The sequence below is a fragment of the Ptychodera flava genome, chromosome 15, assembly GCF_041260155.1.
Source record: "Ptychodera flava strain L36383 chromosome 15, AS_Pfla_20210202, whole genome shotgun sequence".
Classification (NCBI taxonomy): domain Eukaryota; kingdom Metazoa; phylum Hemichordata; class Enteropneusta; family Ptychoderidae; genus Ptychodera; species Ptychodera flava.
Window position 1 is genome coordinate 34,870,341 of NC_091942.1, and position 22,835 is coordinate 34,893,175.

At 37.6% G+C, this 22,835-nt stretch overlaps 1 protein-coding gene across 1 annotated transcript; it reads left to right on the forward strand.

Annotated features, from left to right (window-relative positions):
• Window positions 1–17: 17 nt before the first annotated feature.
• LOC139151997 (kelch-like protein 3) lies at window positions 18–22,338 on the forward strand. The gene is made up of 9 exons (XM_070725074.1): window positions 18–186; window positions 12,990–13,498; window positions 13,797–13,958; window positions 15,490–15,660; window positions 16,188–16,320; window positions 17,747–18,181; window positions 18,645–18,835; window positions 19,553–19,717; window positions 21,730–22,338. The coding sequence occupies exons 2-9, from the start codon at window positions 13,027–13,029 to the stop codon at window positions 21,867–21,869; spliced, it is 1,869 nt and encodes a 622-aa protein (XP_070581175.1). The 5' UTR covers window positions 18–186; window positions 12,990–13,026; the 3' UTR covers window positions 21,870–22,338.
• Window positions 22,339–22,835: the final 497 nt, after the last annotated feature.

Genomic DNA, 22,835 nt, shown 5'->3' on the forward strand with positions numbered 1-22,835 from the left:
CCCTCATCGTCCAAATGTGGTACATGTTTTCATCACAGGTTATTGACCTTGTAACTGCCGCAGCTTTTGTGAGGGGCTGACGGCGTATGGCCAATGTGTGGACAAACCATAGACAGTGGAGGGGGACAAACCGATCGCAAATGAAAATAGTCGTGGTGTTGTTGACTTCTTAGTAGTTGTATGGAGGTGAGCTACATATATAGTTGGATCTCATCGAAGGCTGCCGTGTGCATCTCATGTCGTCCGCCGCCATGGGGTCAGGTTCCTTCATAGTATACCTCAGCCATGGCGCTACAATGCCCACACACTCACAGACTTCGCTGCAGTCCTGTAGCTCGAGGTTTTGCGTGGGTATTTGGGTCGCCCAGGCAAACCTCGAGCTGCAATACTGCAACCAGCACAGATTGTGGCCATTGCAGCTATTTTGGGCCACATGATGATAGCCTCCACTCCAACGATTCTACTTCCATCTAGAGATCTGCATGATGCCATGCCAGCAACATGATTCAACCATCCGAACAGTGTAACCTGGACTCAGGTTAGGGACAGTGTGCGAAATTAACGTCGGTCCGACGGTCCGAGACCGACAGATTTCTCGTCGGGCCGAAAGTGTTTAGCAACATGTCGGTCCTTATGACCGACTGAAATTTGGAATAAGGGGTGGACCATTTGATATCCTGGGGGGGGGGGGCCTTGGAAGATTGGTGGAGAGCCATTATTTTTTTTCCACGTGCTTCACCATGAATTATTTTTTTCTACAGGGCATATGCTGGCAACTTTTTTTTTCACTTTCCTTCTTCGAGATATATTTTTTTTTACCAAATTTCGGTGCAATGTTTGTTTGCTTGGTTTTTCACACCCAGTAACAAGATGCTGTTCTATCGCACACAGACTATATTCAAGAAACTAAATGAAGTTATGTAAATACATGTACATTTTTGATTCACTTTACAAAAACATATTTGTAAAATCATGTACATTTATGGCATTTACTTGTTATTGTTATCCTTACATTGAAAGTAGCCGGGTAATTTAAGAAAGTAGACGGGTGGACTGCGAGGGAGCAAAGCGACTGAGTGGCGAGTGAGCGTAGCGAACGAGGGGGGGGAGAGCGCAAGAGGGGGGGGTCCCCCCTCTCGCAAGGCGAAAAATGAAATTTTGGAGTGGAAATGGTTTTCTCTGGTGGCATCTGAGGTGACATTTACTGACTGAAACAGTACTTTTGTTGTGTGTCTTAGACGTGGCTCACATACAACAAAACAAACAAACATGATTTTGTTTTGTTTGTATTATTTATGACACACTTATGGTTTTATTTGCAGTGAAGATGTAACATTTAATCTTAAATCACCTGCTGTCTGCTCATTTCATTGCCCATTTCCCATTCTTCATTACCACATAGTAGTTCATCAAACTCATTCAATTCTAATCAAAACACATTCGCTTTTGTTAAGAAAAACATTGGTAAGATAATTCACTATAACAGTGTTCGCATTTACGAATAAAACATGCGTATATAGAAAACTCATAACAATGAAAAAATGTGTAGAGAGTCGATCCAATGCGTAATAATATAATGTCTCTCTTCTTATGGTATTTTGACAAAATCCTTACATTCAGATTTACACATTTCTGGAAAACACTGGTGAGCAATTTCAATTTCAGCATACTTCCTCTAATCAGAAGGTCATGTATACTGTACAATTGTTCATATTTAGTTATTGTTCCTCAAGCTTGAAATGGTTTATGCTTTATAAAACTCTACTGCTTGATTTTTATTGATGCTGCAGTGTGCATCGAACAATTGCCAAGATTTTTTTTTTCCGAGTCGCAATGGTCCATAATTTTTTTTCCATCAGCCACCTAAAGCCAGATTTTTTTTTTCGAGCAACTCCACCTGGCATCTTTTTTTTCCCCCAAATCTTCCAAGCCCCCCCCAGGATATCAAATGGTCCACCCCTTAAATGATGAAAATTCTCCGTCAAGACCTGTAACAGATGCAGATGATGACTGACTCTGAATCATGTGATTCAGACTTGAATGCCATGCACCTATCAATGTTTCCCACCGTGGGAGTGCGGGGCAACAGGGGATATTGATCGCACTTCGAGTCCTGGTAGTGGGGAATTCGAGCTCTATGGTACGCCAGACGGGGAGGGGGTGGGGGTTGACAATGTCGCAAAATAGTAACTTTTGTTTTGCGACTTCTTGCATTTACGAAGTCTAATCCCTCCGATCGACGCGCATGCCATAGTACGGTGCAGCTGATTACATTCAGATCAGTATGAATTATGTCCGTGCATGCAGATTCTAGCAATGAAATGAATTGATTTTGGTGCAATAATGCGATACAATATTATAATAATACTCGTCTAGTGAGTGTAACCCTTGTAATGTTAGCATATCTGTGTCATATGACAACAACACCTAGTATCACTTCACTAGTTCCACACTTGTGTTCGGAATTTACATGTACACAAATAATGTACATAATACAGCCCTTCATTTTATCAAACTGACTCCGTTTTCTTTGCTTTGATTTTCCAACGCTTCAAGCGTTCAAAACATAAATGGTTCATAGAAGAGTTTAAGACAAAAATGACTAATATTTAGTTTTGAACATGGAGGTATTTTTTTACCTCTATGGTTTTGAACCACGCCCGATACAAGGACTAGATCTTACACGACAGCCCAATTGCAGTCGACAATCAAGTTCACGTTTCGCTGCGTTTGTTTGTGGACCATTTTATAAAACAGAGCGGCCTTATCATAACAGTTTTGTCGAGTTGCACGATCCGTTAGGTATACTCTCTGAGGCCGAGAGTAGGGCTTCAAATTGTTTCGATGTATACCGGTACCGTTTTACGCCAGGCATGCAAACCTCACCGTCATCCTGGGCTGTAGGCCTAAATGTCGCAAAAAATACGTCTTTTAAGATTTTACGGTGTTGATTGTCGAGTGTCTGTCAAACTTTTCAGAGTCATTTTAATAACTTTAAGCTTTCAAAGGGCGATGAGACCCAGCAATCGCTCGGGCAAAACTTTTCGATCAGAAAATATACATTCATTTCCGCGATTGGCGTTTGCCATTCATGTTGTATGCAATTTCTATAATCAAGAAAAGTTACCGTACTTGTCGTTTTAATTAAAAGTATAACTTCACCTGTTTCTTCATGAATGCAACAGAAGCCACATTTAAGCATATTTATTTTTTGAAAAATGTTGAAAGTAATCCATACGTCATATCAAAATACATACTAAGTATTTTCTCCCTTCTGTTTAAAAAAGACGTAATCAATGTTTGCATAAAAAATTATTCATACACTTATGACTGTTTTCAGGGTACTAAGCTATTCACTCACCCTTCTACCACTCGCGTTGGCTAATTTCAGAAGTGATTTTCAGCTCGCCAACCGTTTTCAAATCACAATATCACATGCCCTGGTGTAGTGTACATTTGTACACAGCAATGTAGAGAACACCATTCCCCATAGAAAGTCATGAGAGACAAATTTTCTTGCTTTCATTAGTCACGAGTAGCCAGTGCACGAGCCTGTATTCCCCGGTCCCTTGGTGTTTGACATCATTTTATAGTCCGAGAGTGGGGATTTGAAATGGCTAGAAAAAATGTCATATTCTCCTGTTAGTCCCATAGTCCCCCACTATGGAACGCCGTTGCTGCCTTCTGAGGTTTATTTGCTGTATTTGATGAGATGACATCAATATATGATTTAGTAATGCCTTTATATGATTAGGTTGTGTTAATATATAATTAGGTGACGCCTTTATATTATGAGGTGGTGTCAATATATCATAAGGTGCCGTTATTATATAATTAGGTGACATCAATATATGATTTAGTAATTCCTTTATATGATTAGGTAGTGTCAATATATGATTAGGTGACGCCTTTATATTGTGAGGTGGTGTCAATATATCATAAGGTGCTGTTATTATATAATAAGGTGATATCAATATATGATTTAGTAATGCCTTTATATGATTAGGTAGTGTCAATATATGATTAGGTGACGCCTTTATATTATGAGGTGGTGTCAATATATCATAAGGTGCCGTTATTATATAATTAGGTGACATCAATATATGATTTAGTAATGCCTTTATATGATTAGGTAGTGTCAATATATGATTAGGTGACGCCTTTATATTATGAGGTGGTGTCAATATATCATAAGGTGCCATTATTATATAATTAGGTGACATCAATATATGATTTAGTAATGCCTTTATATGATTAGGTAGTGTCAATATATGATTAGGTGACGCCTTTATATTATGAGGTGGTGTCAATATATCATAAGGTGCCGTTATTATATAATTAGGTGACATCAATATATGATTTAGTAATGCCTTTATATGATAAGGTAGTGTCAATATATGATTAGGTGACGCCTTTATATTATGAGGTGGTGTCAATATATCATGAGGTGCCATTATTATATAATTAGGTGACATCAATATATGATTTAGTAATGCCTTTATATGATTAGGTAGTGTCAATATATGATTAGGTGACGCCTTTATATTATGAGGTGGTGTCAATATATCATAAGGTGCCCTTAATATATAATTCGGTGATTTCAATATATGATTAGGTGACGCCTTTATATGATTAGGTTGTGTCAATATATGATTAGGTGACGCATTTATATTATAAGGTGGTATCAATATATCATAAGGTGCCGTTATTATATAATTAGGTGATATCAATATATGATTAGGTCGTGTCAATATATGATTAGGTGACGCCTTTATATTATGAGGTTGTGTCAATATATCATAAGGTTCCGTAAATATATGATTAGGTGACATCTACATGTGAATAGGCAATGCCTTTATATTTCGAGTCAATAACAGTATATGATTAAGTAGTGCTTATATATTGTTAGATCACAGCAATATATGAATTGAAAAGGCCATTATATTATAAGGTAATGTAAATATATCATTTAGTAGCGTCAATATGTTATGTGTGCACGCCATTATTATTATGTGTAACGTCTTTATTATTATGTTTAAAGTCATTATATGATTATATAGAGGGCGCACCCCTTCGGACACTTTCTTTGAGCGTGCAAACTTTCGTTCGCTTTGCCCGACCACAGTCCCTCCACAAAATTTGTGGAGGGACCGTGGCCCGACGCATGAGTTCCTGAGGGTTACATCACTCAAATCACAATGGATGGAACGATTTTACGGGAGTTGGGATTTGGAAATCTCTTGCAGAAATTCACAGACGAATGAGTCGATCCTAAAGTAGTGATCTCATCAGATGGACAGTTGGAGCGTCTTTGCGGGAGTACGATTGGTGATCGTTCTCGAATACTCCTGTGTAAGTGCGAGAGCACAGTTGCACCGGACGAGAGTGCAGCGCAAGTTAAAGTGTGATCCTATCGCTACTAGCAGTACAGGTCTACAGTCAAATTTGCGACGAGATGTATCGTATTTGTCGATATATCGTATTTCTGCAGTAAACAATGTAAGACCATTACAGTCTACCTCCATGGTAAGACGAGGGCGGACACGGCGGGAGAGACCACAGTTGCGAGTGGAGTGATACGTACCGGCCGCCGCGTACTACAATTATTCTATGCATAGTACGCGGCGGCCGGTACGTATCACTCCACTCGCAACTGTGGGAGAGACGTCAAACATAAAGTTCGATCTTGGATTGGACGGTAACATTCTTGTGTTTGGCTGATCGAAATACAGCTGTATTTCTTGTGTTTAGCTAAACACAAGATTATTGCATTCCACGATCTAGTTGTAGAAACGCGGCTATCTTTTGGCGGGGTAGACAAGCGTGCGTCGCTATGCGGGTCATCAAATGGTCAAAGCCGTGGCGGTGTTGACCTTTAGATGATCCGCATAGTGAAGCACGCTATTACGCCAACAGATGGCTGCTTTTCCACAACTATGCACGATCGAACTTATGTTTGACCACGGTCCCTTTGTGGATGGACTGTGGTTTGACGTCTCTCCGTGTCCACCCTCGTCTGACATTGTTTAATTACTGCAGAAATACGACATGTCAACAAATACGATATATTTCGTCGCAAATTTGACTGTATACCCACAGGGAACTTAGTAATCTTGTTGTTGTTGTTGTTGTTGTTGTTGTTGTTGTTGTTGTTGATGGTGGTGATGATGATGATGATGACGATAATAAAAATATTAAAAAACAATGTCTCATTCCTTGCTGTTGTTTGTCGATGTTGTAGATAATTGTAAAAGAAAACTGTAATCGTGATCAAAAGACGACATAGGTCGCCCAACGTCACTCCCGTCCTATTATACAACCAAGGGTGGAATCGAGATGCCCCTGATCAAGGCTCATCAGCCACCTTCAAGGCCCAGAAAAAACACCCCATTCACGAGCGATCGATTGAAATGTGCTATCATAGGCACTGAAATTTATCTCACTGACCTAATTTGGGCTTCACTTGAACTACCGACCTGCAAACGAGTGGAAAAAACGGCGATTTCCAAGTCGTACCCGGTCAAAATCGATCACATTTGAACTTCCCGGTCGATGGTGACGGCGCTTTCGTCACTGGGCATTTAAATTGACCAATTGGGGCCCTGTAAGGCTGCTTCGGCCAGGCTCTCATTACCAATACATGAGGAGGCTTGTCCCAACGCAAAATTTCACTACAGTTTAAACTTCGCGGTCTCAACTTCATTCAATTTCTATTCTTGTAGAATAATACTTATATATGGATACCAATGACAAATCAACCCGTCATTTACTGTAAACTATCACCTGGAATACTCATTCACAACGACAATGTACACTCGCTCAAGTACGAGCCGGATGTTGATTACGCTTGTATCCTTGTAACGGGGGAAAGTCAAATACACGGAAGTGTACGCTCTAACTATCGACAGTATATCCTGACGTAAAATGGCAGATTTCCTGACAAAGAGTTGGAAAGTCTCCGTTTATCTGCATGACTATGAAGGTTTTTCTACGTTTTTTCGCGTACTTTTGAACGTTACACGTACGCGTACGAGCAGGGAGCATTGAAACATAAACAATCGGCTGGCCGAAGCAGCCTTTACAGGGCCCCCAATTGGTCAATTTAAATGCCCAGTGACGAAAGCGCCGTCACCATCGACCGGGAAGTTCAAATGTGATCGATTTTGACCGGGTACGACTTGGAAATCGCCGTTTTTCCACTCGTTTGCAGGTCGGTAGTTCAAGTGAAGCCCAAATTAGGTCAGTGAGATAAATTCAGTGCCTATGATAGCACATTTCAATCGATCGCTCGTGAATGGGGTGTTTTTCTGGGCCTTGAAGGGCTGATGAGCCTTGATCAGGGGCATCTCGATTCCACCCTTGGTTGTATAATAGGACGGGAGTGACGTTGGGCGACCTACGTCGTTTTTTGATCACGATTACAGTTTCTTTTACAATTATCTACAACATCGACAAACAACAGCAAGGAATGAGACATTGTTTTTTAATATTTTTTATTATCGTCAACATCATCATCACCACCATCATCATCATCAACAACAACAACAACAACAACAACAACAAGATTACTAAGTTCCCTGTGGTATACCTGCACTGCTAGCAGCGATGGGATCACTTACACTTGCGCCGCACTCTCGTCCGGTGCAACTGTGCTCTCGCACTTACACAGGAGTATTGAACGATCACCAATCGTACTCCCGCAAAGACGCTCCAACTGTCCATCTGATGAGATCACTACTTTAGGATCGACTCATTCGTCTGTGAATTTCTGCAAGAGATTTCCAAGTCCCAACTCCCGTAAAATCCGTTCCATCCATTGAGATTTGAGTGATGTACCCCTCAGGTACTCATGCGTCGGGCTAAGCGAATGAAAGCTTGCACGCTCAAAGAAAGTGTCCGAAGGGGTGCGCCCTCTATATAATCATATAATGACTTTAAACATAATAATAAAGACGTTACACATAATAATAATGGCGTGCACACATAACATATTGACGCTACTAAATGATATATTTACATTACCTTATAATATAATGGCCTTTTCAATTCATATATTGCTGTGATCTAACAATATATAAGCACTACTTAATCATATACTGTTATTGACTCGAAATATAAAGGCATTGCCTATTCACATGTAGATGTCACCTAATTATATATTTACGGAACCTAGTGATATATTGACACAACCTCATCATATAAAGGCGTCACCTAATCATATATTGACACGACCTAATCATATATTGATGTCACCTAATTATATAATAACGGCACCTTATGATATATTGATACCACCTTATAATATAAATGCGTCACCTAATCATATATTGACACAACTTAATCATATAAAGGCATTACTAAATCATATATTGAAATCACCGAATTATATATTAAGGGCACCTTATGATATATTGACACCACCTCATACTATAAAGGCGTCACCTAATCATATATTGACACTACCTAATCATATAAAGGCAATACTAAATCATATATTGATGTCACCTAATTATATAATAACAGCACCTTATAATATAAAGGCGTCACCTAATCATATATTGACACTACCTAATCATATAAAGGCATTACTAAATCATATATTGATGTCATCTAATTATATAATAACAGCACCTTATGATATATTGATACCACCTTATAATATAAAGGCGTCACCTAATCATATATTGATACTACTTTATCATATAAAGACATTACTAAATCATATATTGATGTCATCTAATTATATAATAACAGCACCTTATGATATATTGATACCACCTTATAATATAAAGGCGTCACCTAATCATATATTGACACTACCTAATCATATAAAGGCATTACTAAATCATATATTGATGTCATCTAATTATATAATAACAGCACCTTATGATATATTGATACCACCTTATAATATAAAGGCGTCACCTAATCATATATTGACACTACCTAATCATATAAAGGCATTACTAAATCATATATTGATGTCATCTAATTATATAATAACAGCACCTTATGATATATTGATACCACCTTATAATATAAAGGCGTCACCTAATCATATATTGACACTACCTTATCATATAAAGACATTACTTAATCATATATTGATGTCATCTAATTATATAATAACAGCACCGTATGATATATTGACACACCTTATAATATAAAGGCGTCACCTAATCATATATTGACACGACCTAATCATATAAAGGCATTACTAAATCATATATTGATGTCACCTAATTATATAATAACAGCACCTTATGATATATTGATACCACCTTATAATATAAAGGCGTCACCTAATCATATATTGACACTACCTAATCATATAAAGGCATTACTAAATCATATATTGATGTCATCTAATTATATAATAACAGCACCTTATGATATATTGATACCACCTTATAATATAAAGGCGTCACCTAATCATATATTGATACTACTTTATCATATAAAGACATTACTAAATCATATATTGATGTCATCTAATTATATAATAACAGCACCTTATGATATATTGATACCACCTTATAATATAAAGGCGTCACCTAATCATATATTGATACTACCTTATCATATAAAGACATTACTTAATCATATATTGATGTCATCTAATTCTATAATAACAGCACCTTATGATATATTGATACCACCTTATAATATAAAGGCGTCACCTAATCATATATTGACACTACCTAATCATATAAAGGCATTACTAAATCATATATTGATGTCATCTTATTCTATAATAACAGCACCTTATGATATATTGACACCACCTTATAATATAAAGGCGTCACCTAATCATATATTGACACGACCTAATCATATAAAGGCATTACTAAATCATATATTGATGTCACCTAATTATATAATAACAGCACCTTATGATATATTGATACCACCTTATAATATAAAGGCGTCACCTAATCATATATTGACACGATAATAACAGCACCTTATGATATATTGACACCACCTTATAATATAAAGCGTCACCTAATCATATATTGACACTACCTTATCATATAAAGACATTACTTAATCATATATTGATGTCATCTAATTATATAATAACAGCACCGTATGATATATTGACACCACCTTATAATATAAAGGCGTCACCTAATCATATATTGACACGACCTAATCATATAAAGGCATTACTAAATCATATATTGATGTCACCTAATTATATAAGAACAACACCTTATGATATATTGATACCACCTTATAATATAAAGGCGTCACCTAATCATATATTGACACGATAATAACAGCACCTTATGATATATTGACACCACCTTATAATATAAAGGCGTCACCTAATCATATATTGACACTACCTTATCATATAAAGACATTACTTAATCATATATTGATGTCATCTAATTATATAATAACAGCACCGTATGATATATTGACACCACCTTATAATATAAAGGCGTCACCTAATCATATATTGACACAACCTAATCATATAAAGGCATTACTAAATCATATATTGATGTCACCTAATTATATAATAACAACACCTTATGATATATTGATACCCACTTATAATATAAAGGCATCACCTAATCATATATTGACACGACCTAATCATATAAAGGCATTACTAAATCATATATTGATGTCATCTCATCAAATACAGCAAATAAACCTCAGAAGGCAGCAACGGCGTTCCATACCCCTCCCCTGTGGTGGAAAACATTGATAAATGTGTGCGCATGACAGTGAGGAAGATGAGGGCTGTGATCTTTTTCAGATTCCAAATCATGTAGATGAATGATTCATGATAATTCACTTACACTATTCTGCAATCTATGTGAACAATAGTCCTTTTGAGTGAATACTTACTGACTCTATTGATAAAAGGACATGAAAAATTAAATATTACAACATTCAAAAGCATAGTATTGGTGGAGAGGTTGACTTTAATTGTCGTTAACAACTGCATTTATTGAGGACCGGCAGTTTTCTGTAAGGACCTGAAGCTTTGGCTTGGTGTTGGCCCTTATGACCTGAAGCTATTTTCTCTTAATTTCGCACACTGGTATAGGGAGCCGTCATATTTACGACCGGGTGGGGTTACTAAAAATATTGAAAACTTTAAAGAGGATTGCTCAAAATGTGAGGAAGAAGGAGGTTAATTTTGTGGCTCAGATAAATACTGTTTAAGTTTTTGATAAGGGACCATTCGGTTTTACGGCCGGGGGGGGGGGGGGGGGGGGGGGGGGGGCAAAATCTTGTTGCTGGTTTTCAAAATAATATGGACCCCCCTGCATTTTGGTGAAAAATAGATGACCCCCCCTTTGTCAGATGAAAAAATTTGATGACCCCCCCCCTCCCCCCCGGGCTGAAAAATAACCAAAACCCATTACCGGCACGGTTTGGATTTGAACTCCGGTACGCGGCGAACTTTATCCGTGGCAGAGATGCCAGTGCACAAACTTCTAATCCGCATCCATGCAAATGTCTGTTAATTAGGACAACTGTAAGGCAATTTTTAACTTCATTTCCATAGACAACTTATGTCCATCACACTGTTATGCAAATTCCCCTTTTTGTCTTGAGCAGTGCTACCATTCAGGGTCACGAGCGTGTAAATGGTCTTTCAAAGATGAAATAGGCACTTAACCAGATACTACTGTAATATGAGTTGGCCGCCGAGGGCAGCCCGCTGCTTATAATTGTAGTGGGTTGGCAAAGTCCGGGCCTGCCGGTAAAGAGGGTCATGGGCCACACGTCGATCATGGCCATTGCATGAATTAAACCTAATTGGAGAGGGGCACCAAAGGTGTCTGCCTATTAAGAGGGTCATGGGACATTACATAAAGTCAATTTATTGTAGTGGGCCGCTGAAGGCGGCCCGCCGGCTAGGGTCAATCTTGGCCATGGCATAAAGTGAACTTTATTGTAGGTATTAAGAGGGTCATGGGCCATTACATAAAGTCAATTTATTGTAGTGGGCCGCTGAAGGCGGCCCGCCGGTAAAGAGGGTCGATCTTGGCCATGGCATAAAGTGAACTTTATTGTAGGTATTGTGTTTTTGAAAATGTGGTGACCCCCCCTTTCCTACCAGTGAAAAAGCGATGACCCCCCCCCCCCCCCCTTTGCGGATTCCAAAATTACGATGACCCCCCCTGGATTTTGCCGCAACTCCCCACCCCCCGGCCGTAAAAACTGAACGGTCCCTAAAGCCTATCGGACCAACCACTTCAAACCCAAAACCCTGCACATTGATATAATGGCAGTACCTCTGTTGCTGTTGGTGGTTTATACCATATTTACAATGGCTTGTAATACCATTGCACAAAGTCCAACCACAGCCATAGTTTTGGTTAGAGTTTGCAGAGCCTTTGGATACAACTGACATTTCAGTCTTAATGTTAGGTTTATGCAGTTGATGTTAGAGACTGTAGTATTTCATAATGTCATTCCCCGTGAATGGCATCTGATTTCAACCAAAAAACCGCTTACTTTCTCTTTTAGGATAGAGGTACATGTATAACTTGATGGCACTATAATAAGCGCAGTTGCCAGCAAAGATCATTATACTGACGGGTCCTGCCTAATCTGTCAGCTAGTACCACTCCTGGAAATAACCATAGTATTTATGATTGATGACAGTGATGTTTCATGGACAATTAAACTTACCCTGTTAGTTTATTGCAGTCAACAATTTTCCTATCAGCCAACACCATGCAGCCAGGTTTTAGCTGAGCTGTGCTACAACCTCAGGAACCATGTAATGCTATGGTGGATTCTACTTTCATTGAGGAAAGTTTTAGCAAAAGTTTAGGTCTTTCTACTCCAAGGCACATACTACATCCCTCATGATTAAGTCACTCTAAATGACACGAAATGGAAAGAAAAAACCACAATGAAGAAATTTTAATATCAATTATTTTAATCTATCATCAATGATGAAACATCATTAATGCTAATTTTGCACAATTTTGTCTTCTTTGCTTTCACAGAAAGCCCTTCAACAGCAAAACTAGACGTCTACAAAGTATGGCCTCAAAGAAAAAGGAAAAACATCACACATTTTGTTTTCAAAATCATACGGGTACTGTCAATGCCATCAAAGACAGCATCAGATTTGTTGGTGCAAAGCACATCGCAAAGAAGACCCTGTCAGGTCAGAATGAACTGCGCAAACAGGGTTTAATGTGTGATGTAGAACTGACAGTGGATGGCAATAAGCTGCTTGCACACAGAAGTGTCCTGTCCGTCCACAGTGAATACTTCCGGGCCATGTTTACAACAGGAATGATGGAAAGTAGAACCAAGGAAATTGAAATCAAGGAAATAGAATTTACTTCACTGGAAAAACTTGTGGACTACATGTATACAGGGACGTTGGATGTCAACAAAGATAATGTTCAAGATTTGCTGAATGCAGCTTGTATGCTTCAAATTGAAGAAGTTAAAGATATTTGCAGTCATTGTCTGCTGCGTTATATTGATGTGTCCAATTGTCTTGGTAAGCATTGTAGTAGTGCTGTAGATTGCCATTGTCAGTTTACTTGGTCGGTAAAAGCATGGGCAGTAGAAGCTTCTACTATCTATGGTAAAAGTCATGACGTTCAGCAAAGATTCACACAAAACATATATCCACAATACACCATGCTCGAGTACAGTTTAAGTGGAAATTATAGTAAAAACTGTGTACTAAATGGGAGTTACAATACAGAGTAGAATAGCACATTATAAGATGACCTCATGTGTCACATGTAAATTAATCTTTCTGTGTTCACTATGGGTTTTTTTTGCGTCTCTAGGTATATGGACATTTTCTGAAATTCACCACCTTGAAGAGGTATATAACAAAGCTAACCATTTGCTGAAATCAAGATTTCCAAGCATAACACAGCAAGAAGAATTTCTGATCCTTGACAAGAACATATTACAAGAAATCCTTACATTTGATGATCTGAATTTAGGCAAGTACTGTTTATCTTTAGTATTTCCTCAGATTGTCTTTTACACTCAAATGCTATCTGCCACAGCTTGATGTTTCATATTTCAGAGTAGTTTTTTGTGAGAATTATATCATGAAGTAAATCCACAAATGGCCGTGATATGTAAATCTTTGGGAACTGTCATAAGACCTGGTTAGTATTTCAGAGACAAACCGATACATTTAATAACTCTTCTGAAGACTATAGGGGTGGTGATTGGTTCTGAAGAAATTACGAAAGTGTCAAGTGTTGATTAATTAGGGGCCATCGATAATAAAAGCTGACGCACGACAACGTAATTCTTTCCTTTAGGGGGTGGGGGTAAAAGCTCATTTCGTTTTGTGTGCGTCAAAATCGCATAAGGATTTTCTATTGTTTTCAAAGTGTAACTTTGCAGCGAGAACGCGAAACTACCTTCACGTTCATTGAGAGCAGAATGACCACAAAATACGGAGACGGAAAAGACAACGAAAAGACTTGAATGTGAAATAAAAACTTGTATGCTTTTTCAACTTGAAACATGTATGGGAAACATTTTCCTACATGCGAAATACATTAAAATGTTCTGTGTCTTAAAAAGTGAAATGCATAAAGTGAAGGTTTATTAATTAATGTGCACTTCCGGTATTTTTCATGGGCGTGCGGATCAGAGAGGTGTGTGTGGGTTTGTCAGAAACGGCATCATAATACGAAATTGATTTCGCATGTGAACTTTTGTTTTAAGGCGGAGGGAGGGGGTTTCAAGTAAAACAAAGGAATTATGTTTCTTGTGCATCACCTTTTATTATCGACGGCCCCCTTATTTGTTTCAGAAAACAGAACACTGTATCTTGACCTTCAATGACCTCTTGACAAAACTTTCAAACATCTTGAAAGTTGACGAGCAGAATATGCAATATCAATTCAGTGAGATTTAAGTAAAGCATTTTCAATCACAAAGAACTATTTTGAGACACATAAGATACCATTTGTTTCAGAGAAATTTGGATCAACTCTGTTACTTCCAGGCGTGTCTTTTGATATCTCGGTGATCAGTCAATTTGCTAAAAGGTGTAAAGTATAGGGTGACTCACATACTGTATAGTATAATTTCAGAGACTTGAAATTGGAAAACTCTGAAAACAAACATTCATTCACTTCTCTTGCTAAAGACATACCGGTACATAATTTGTAAATATAACATGGCTGACAAAACGTTTGAACATGGCGTTCTATTAGTGACAGGAATAGCGTTTTACAAGCATCGGCATTATGATCTTCTAGCTACCTTGATGTTTATGCCTTAGAACAATTTAACCTGATAGGGTCAATTTCCCATAATTATCTTTTGAGGAAACCCTTGATACAATGGCAGGATCTTTTGAACATCAATGTTTTCAGTTTCTCGTAGCCATATCTTCATTTTCGAGACTTCTGTCGACACAAACCTAATCGATGGCATCAAGTCTGAAATGTCAATTTGTGTGATGAGCAGAGTTTTAAATATATTTTTTATTTTCATAACTTTTACCAGGTATGAAAAGTGAAAATGTTGTTTTGGAAAGTGTCATTAGGTGGTTGAACTATGACCTTATCTCCAGAGCAAAACATTTGGAAGAGTTACTGAAGCATGTCAGGCTGCATTTGGTGTCATCAGAACTACTGCAACAAGTCAGAGATGAAATGTATATCAAGGACAATGCAGGTAAGAAATGATAGCATTGTACATCACTTATTTAACCTGTTCACCCCAATTTTCTGTAATAAGATCCACAATTACCATTGATATCATGTGTTTGGGCCAAATCATTGTGGTGAAAGGGTTAAAGCGGCATGGTACACCCTATTGTTCTATATGTGCTAACTTTCAAATTCACACCTCGCAGGCCCCTATTTTCCGTTAAATTTTAAATTCACTGAAACAAATTGCTTTCTCTTTTTACCTTACCAGGAATATTCTTAGTATCTTTTTCTTGATATTAGATAAATACATTATCTGCAATTTACTGAGATTTGAAAGTTTCTTCCTTTTTCTCCATTAAAAGTACAGGAAAAGTTATATATTCCATTCTCACAACAACAAGACTGAAAAGTTGTTTACTCGACAGGTTTCAGATGATATAACATACAAACAGCAAACCAGCAAAGTATTGTCTGAATATTTGTCCCTGAACTGCAATCTACCATAAGAGGATCAAAATATTTCATGTAGCAAGTATTTCCTATTTGCAGTGTGTTGTAGAATGATAGAAGAGGCAATGCCGTATGCTGAAGACAGACAAAAACTGCCGAGTCATCTCAATGGACCAAGATTACCAGCATCTTCAATATATGTACTTGGAGGCTATTTACAATCCAGAACAGGGTGAGCAATGCAATATTTCAGTAGATTGTCCTCTTCCATATGAATCTATTTACTTTTATGTTTAGTTTAATCATGTCCATCACTTAAAACGTAGGAGCCTCTTTACTCCTTGGTAAGGAAGTTATTAAAATTTAAGTAACATCACCGCCTACTTTGACTTCAAACTCACACACACACTTCTTATTTTGACTCTAGTCTCTCAGCCACCATATCGTGATATACTCCTTTGGAATTTGACATTTTTAGCTCAAATTTGGTTTTATATATAAACACCAAAAAGAGCTTGTATGATGAGTCTGAATGGCGTCTGTATGTCTGTATATTTGTGGGTATGTGCGGATGTATGTCCGTCACACACAAAGGCCCCTCCCATACCACCAAGCTACCATCTCAGTATCTGGTGTACAGGTAGATGCAGGGGTTGAGATGTGAATTTGTTCAAATGAACTTTTCAGTGTCAAAAATGTGTATATGAGGTAAGAAAAAGCGAAATCCTGCAAATGTGCAGGAGTGATGGCCAGTGTCTGAAACAGGCTTGAGTCATTTCCTGTCATTGTTTATGAACTGTTACATATTAACAGACCAGATCAAACCATAGACAGTAGAGGGGGGAAGACTGTCTATGGTCCAACTAAGAGGGACTAACTGTTTCTGCTATGCATGTTGCTAAAGTTGAACTCCAGTACCTAAAGTTTCAGACCTTATTTACTTTTGCCATTCTTTTATTGCTGGTTTAAATATTTCTTGTTGTTTTTCTGGTTGTACTGTGCAGAATCATTGTTATAACATCAGCGTAGATTTTCCTGCATTGAACAGATAGAAACAATGTGTATTGTTGATCTTTGGTACCCATACTGTATATACCAATTCTGATCAAATTTGAGCGACACCGAATAATTGCGGTATTTTTTGTGCTGTTACACTTCAAACCCAAATGATTTCTTTGAAGAAGATGGCCCCTTCACAACAGGGGACAAAACATCTCATTATGGAAAGTTAGGGCCGATTGTTTTGGTGCCTCTGAATATCGTCAAAGAAACAAGTTCTTTTATAAGCTTGCCAATTTTCATAACCTTTAAAATTACCCTGTCAAGTCTTGACAGAAATATTCTTCTTGATTATGTGTATAATGCAGGGTCTATACAAAGACTATTACTGTTTGTGATCTACCAATAGGTAGGTCTGCTGTGCTAGGGTCTCATTAAGTTGTTGCTGATTGGTTAATCTCTTGGTGGAAACAATGTGCAAACAGGTATACAACAGGTGCATCAATGACATAATATACAGAATTAGGATGTCTGATTTGCTTAAGTTCAGACTATTAGGAATTGTAAGTGTGATATTTTTTTGACACTGGGATTGATAGTTTTGAAATTTGGAAAGATTTTCCAGTAATGTTAGGTATACTGTATTTTTTTCTTGACAGGGGTAATTGTCCACACACTCTGACCATAGAGAGGTATGACATCAACCAAGACCAATGGAAAGAAATGGGAAAACTACCATTCAACCTGGAATGTCAAAATGTTGTATCAGTCAATGGAGAAATGTTCTTTGTACATAAAAAACTGAAACAACCAAAACTTAAAATTCCAACCTTTACAAATGTTGGAACAGTCCACACACTCTGCACGTATAATGTAATTCAAAATGGATGGAAAACCAAAGAAATAAGTCAGTACACTGTGCTGGCTCTGCTGTGCAGCTTTAAACAGTCTGCTGTCGCTGTGTGCAAAGACAATAATGTAATTTATGTCTGCGGAGGGAAGGAACCAACAGGTAGCTTTATGCAAAAGAGTGTATTGAAGTTAGATATTGAGAATGATGAATGGTCTCAACTGCCAAATCTACCAGAACTGAGGTAAGAATTTGTAGAATTATGAAATTTATCATGTGTTCAAGGGAATAGGGTGTATATTCCAAATGTGTCTGTTTAAAACAATGATTATACCCCTTAACATAGGATCGTTACTTCTTGGAGTCAGTGTGATGGCACATTTTGAAATCATACAGAGTTTTCTCGTGTACTGTTAATGAAATCAACAATCCACCCTTGCAACTGCAAAAAAGTTTTCATCTTTAAGCAGAGACATGATGCATATGGTCCATGTTTACCATCATCCCACTCTGACTTGGTCGTTTATTTTCACTAAAAGTTATGCTATTCATAGTAGTTGGTCAGATCAAATACATAAGCAACCTAAACAGGTACACGTTTAAGAGGACATTTTCCCCATGAAGAGAGTTCATCAGAGGCAATGATATACATGTAGTACTCTAGAAGTCTGTCAAAGCTATCATGTTGATTAATTAAACTATTTCAGGTATAATCACAGTGCTATTGTAGTGGATAAGAGACTGTATGTGATTGGTGGAAATGATGTATCAGTTCACATTGGCAATGTCAGACAGGAAGTCAAATCTTCAGTCGTTATGTACGATCCCGAGGAAGGCTGCTGGTTGGAGAAAAGAAATATGAACACACCAAGGCTTGGGCTTGGATTAGCAGCAGTTGGTGAGTAGAATTTTCTTGCAATTTAATATATGTATGCAAGTAAATGTCACTGATTTATATTATTAGTTCACTGTGAGTTGAAAATGTTGACAACTGCTGGTATTTGATACATTTCAAACTAGACAGGTGTTACTATTATGGAAGTCAGTGACCAATTTGAAGTGATTTCTTTTCAAACAGAGCCAAACAAGAGGCAGGCAATCTCATATTTGGTATTTAGCTCATTACTCTTATTATCCTTTTGATCAGAGGGAAGAACAATACTGTTGTGATGCTTTTAGCCAATTCATTTCTATGTAAGCAAGTTTTAGCTCTTTGAAAGGCAACATTCTTCATTTAAATTACTTGTTGTGTTGAGAGCATCAAGAAGATGAATTCACACGTTATCTGTGATGAAAAGCATTCTTCAACCTATAGAAGCATAACATCGCCCTCTGTGAATGAATGTAAAAACTTGTCTAACCTTGTCTCAACTGTCCTCCAACTAACAGAGAAATAAAACAACTCTTTTATTCTGAAAATTGTCTCTGATCAAATGGTTCTGCACAAGGCTTATTGATAAATGAAATAAGAGGAAATACATTTGATGAGGCAGAGGATGTGAAATGATTGAATTTTGTTGGATGAATGTTGAACTGGGGAGGTAATTTCAGCAATATTGTACATCTTCAAGAATACTGTAAATACCCTGTTTTTGTTGTTGTTTCATTTTCACAGATGGATATATCTATGCAATTGGTGGTATCAGTGATACTGCTCGGCAGAAAACTGTTGAAAGATATGATCCGAATGAAGATACATGGACTTATGTCAGCAATATGCACAAACAACGTTCCTTCCTGGGTGTTGCCACATGTAATAACTTGATTTACGCTATTGGAGGTAAGTTGAAATCATGCATTGAAAACTGTTGTGTTTGGAATAAATTATCAAGTTCATTTGATTATTAGTTCCAGAGACCAGCTCTGGAACTGTTAGTTTTTGCTCACTTTCCTTCTTTCTTTCTTTCTTTCTTTCTTTGTTTCTTTCTTTCTTTCTTTCTTTCTTTCTCTATTTCCGGTATTACTATCATAGAACATGCTATACACAAATTTTACCTTAATTACCCAGAATGCATTGCGACACGCTTATGACGTCATCGCTCAGCTCGGACGGGTTTTACGGGCATTTCTTGTGTGTTTATTTATTTATTTGTTATTCTCCATTGCTCGACTATCATATTGCGTTCAGCTATTAATAATTCTAGCTTTCTTTCGCTTTGTTTTTGTTGCTTTTTGATTTTATTTTCTCGAAATACTCGCCGTACATGGCTATACTGTTTCGCCCGCATGCTCATGAGATAACAATGGCGGCGGATTTCGCTCGCATAGAGAGAGAAAATATGCTTTCCGTAAGTTTACAAGCGCGGCTGGGCACATCGTGTACCTAGGCGAGGTGGGTGTGTTCGAAACGAAGATCGATGCAAAATTTGGATTCAAAATCGGCTGTTTTGGCGGAGAAACTGCCCGCCGTATTTCTGAGGAGCCACCAGCGGTTTTTCCTATATCAGTCTGCGAGGCCGTTTAACGCCGGTAACACACAGCCCTGTCACCGCAAGGGCATGCGTTGGCTGCACGTTAAAGCAGCTCAACTTTCCAAGATCAAACGGTCAGTATCTTGTGAAAACAGCGACATTGCAATGAAAATTGTTTTAGTCTGTGCTTTTAATCAAATGACAATGCATGTGGTCTCGGTTTTCAATTTCAACGGCCTAGGTCTGATCATGGATGTAAAAAATAGATCCATGGGGCAATGGGGTCCGATGTTTCCTCTCGTCTGATCATCGTCGTAAACCACGCGCCTCTTTACGGCAACAACTCAGCGCTACCCGTCAAGCGATTGATTTTTGCGTAGGTGAGCGGAGCGAAAATTATTGCTCTGGCTCGCGAGAATGTCGTCTGATATACATTTCCGTGCGTTGTCGCCCCCGTATGTATCTGTTGCGTTTTTACTGTACATGTAGGCATTTGTAATCTGTGGACTGCCTTGCTTTTAGTTGTATTATGGTGTTTACTGCTAGCAGCGATAACTATAGGTACGTGCTTGATTATTAAAATCCAAAGCACTCTTTCATTCTGCACCTATCTTTGTCACACATTCTCTTGTTTCTTCCGCTGCTCTGGTCTCTGGAACTTCGCTTTCTAGTTATATATTGTACTTTTCAAGGGACACTGTTATAAATATTTTGACAATTTTCATTCTATCTTAGAAGTTGTGGTTGACTACAGCCCGGTAAAGAGTTGGTCAACTCAATCCTTGCATGAAAGCCTAGCATTTACTTGTTTTGGTTACTGCTATGATAAAACGGGACATTTTATCACTTTGATAACTATAATATTTTCATTAATCCAATGAGAAGCATAAATGTAGATATATGACAAGTACAGTTAATTCGGCAAGTTAAAAGAAAACACCTTACACATGAAAGTGACATGATCAAAATATTGGTGAAACACAATGACTCCTGCCTTTACAAAAATTTTTACTTTAAATATACAATTTATAACAAAGATTGGGAGAGCTGATAATTACATGTACATGCATTTGCAAAACATGTTTTGGTATCAGATATCTTGTAAAGTTTTGTTGTACACTACAATGTCATTTATTGTGGTTTCCCTCACTACATGTATATCTCGTAATGTACATCCTATGGTAGCGGTCCAGGTAAGTTCTGCCACTTTCATTCATTGAAGTAGTCACCGCTATTCCTTGCAATAGTCCATGAATGTTATGTTTGTTTTTACTCATGCCGAAAGGAAACATACCATATTTAGAGTCAAAATTTACTGTCAAGCAATTGGTTTTAACATTCTATCTTGCCATGATGATGCATGTTTTATTTCCTGTTGCAGGTAAATCCTATTCTAATGATGATGGTGGTGCTCGTACAGTGTTGAATAGCGCTGAAGTTTACGATCCAATCAAAGACGAATGGAGGTTCATAAGTTCCATGAAGACACCCAGATGTATGATGTCAGTCTCTGTCCTTTAAAAAAGTCTGTAGTTTTGTCTCATTTGTGCTATAAGGACAGACATTTTCTTTCAACAGATTTACCTGGTTTTCACAAGTTATGGTACAGCCACCATGGAAGTATTCATGAGTTTGTGAGACAATGACAATGTTTTTATTTTCATCTCTTGTATAGTTATCTCATCTGTAATTGTATTTAACAACACATCATGACTTCAAAAGATGAAACCACAAAGATACAAGACAAATGGTGGTATCAACATTGTGATTTAGTTGTACTTCATAATTTCAATGTCATCAGATGTATCTGAAGTTGTAGTTGTCATCGATAAGTCATTCTGAGTTATCATTTTGTCTATTTTTCTGTTTTACATATTTGTTTCAGTGGATTAAATTCATGCTCACCGAATATTAAAAGTTTTATTGTAGGAATTTTGTTAAAACCCTGGTGTTCTACTTGTCAGAACCATTTTAATAAAGAAAAAACATATTACCAAGAGCTGGTGTTGTCTCCATTAGTGATTGTTTTACTCCTTATGGCACAAGCCATGCTATACTTTTGTAATTGCCAACAATATAGTAAATGAGTCATTATTAATGACATGGTCCCCGCTAGATCAAATGTTTTCGAGAGTGTTAATCCCAATTTGATTTTAACCATTCTTGATGGTATTTGATGCAATCTTCGACTAGAATATTCAAATCAAAGTACAATTTACTTGTACAAAGTTTGATTGGAATCGGTTCAGACACATCTGAGTAATGGCTATGAATGTGAAAAAAATAGTGACAAAATTGCCACTTGGCCTCCCCAGTGGATCGTATCCTGATCCAAACTATCATATGTGTACGTCTTTGTTCATTGTCCATATATCAAGGTCGTTTGCAGTGAATTTTGTTCAAATGTATCTTAAGGAAACTTCAAACAATCCTCTTTCATCATTACCATGAAAATTTCAGCACCAGGGAATCAAATTACCCTAATTT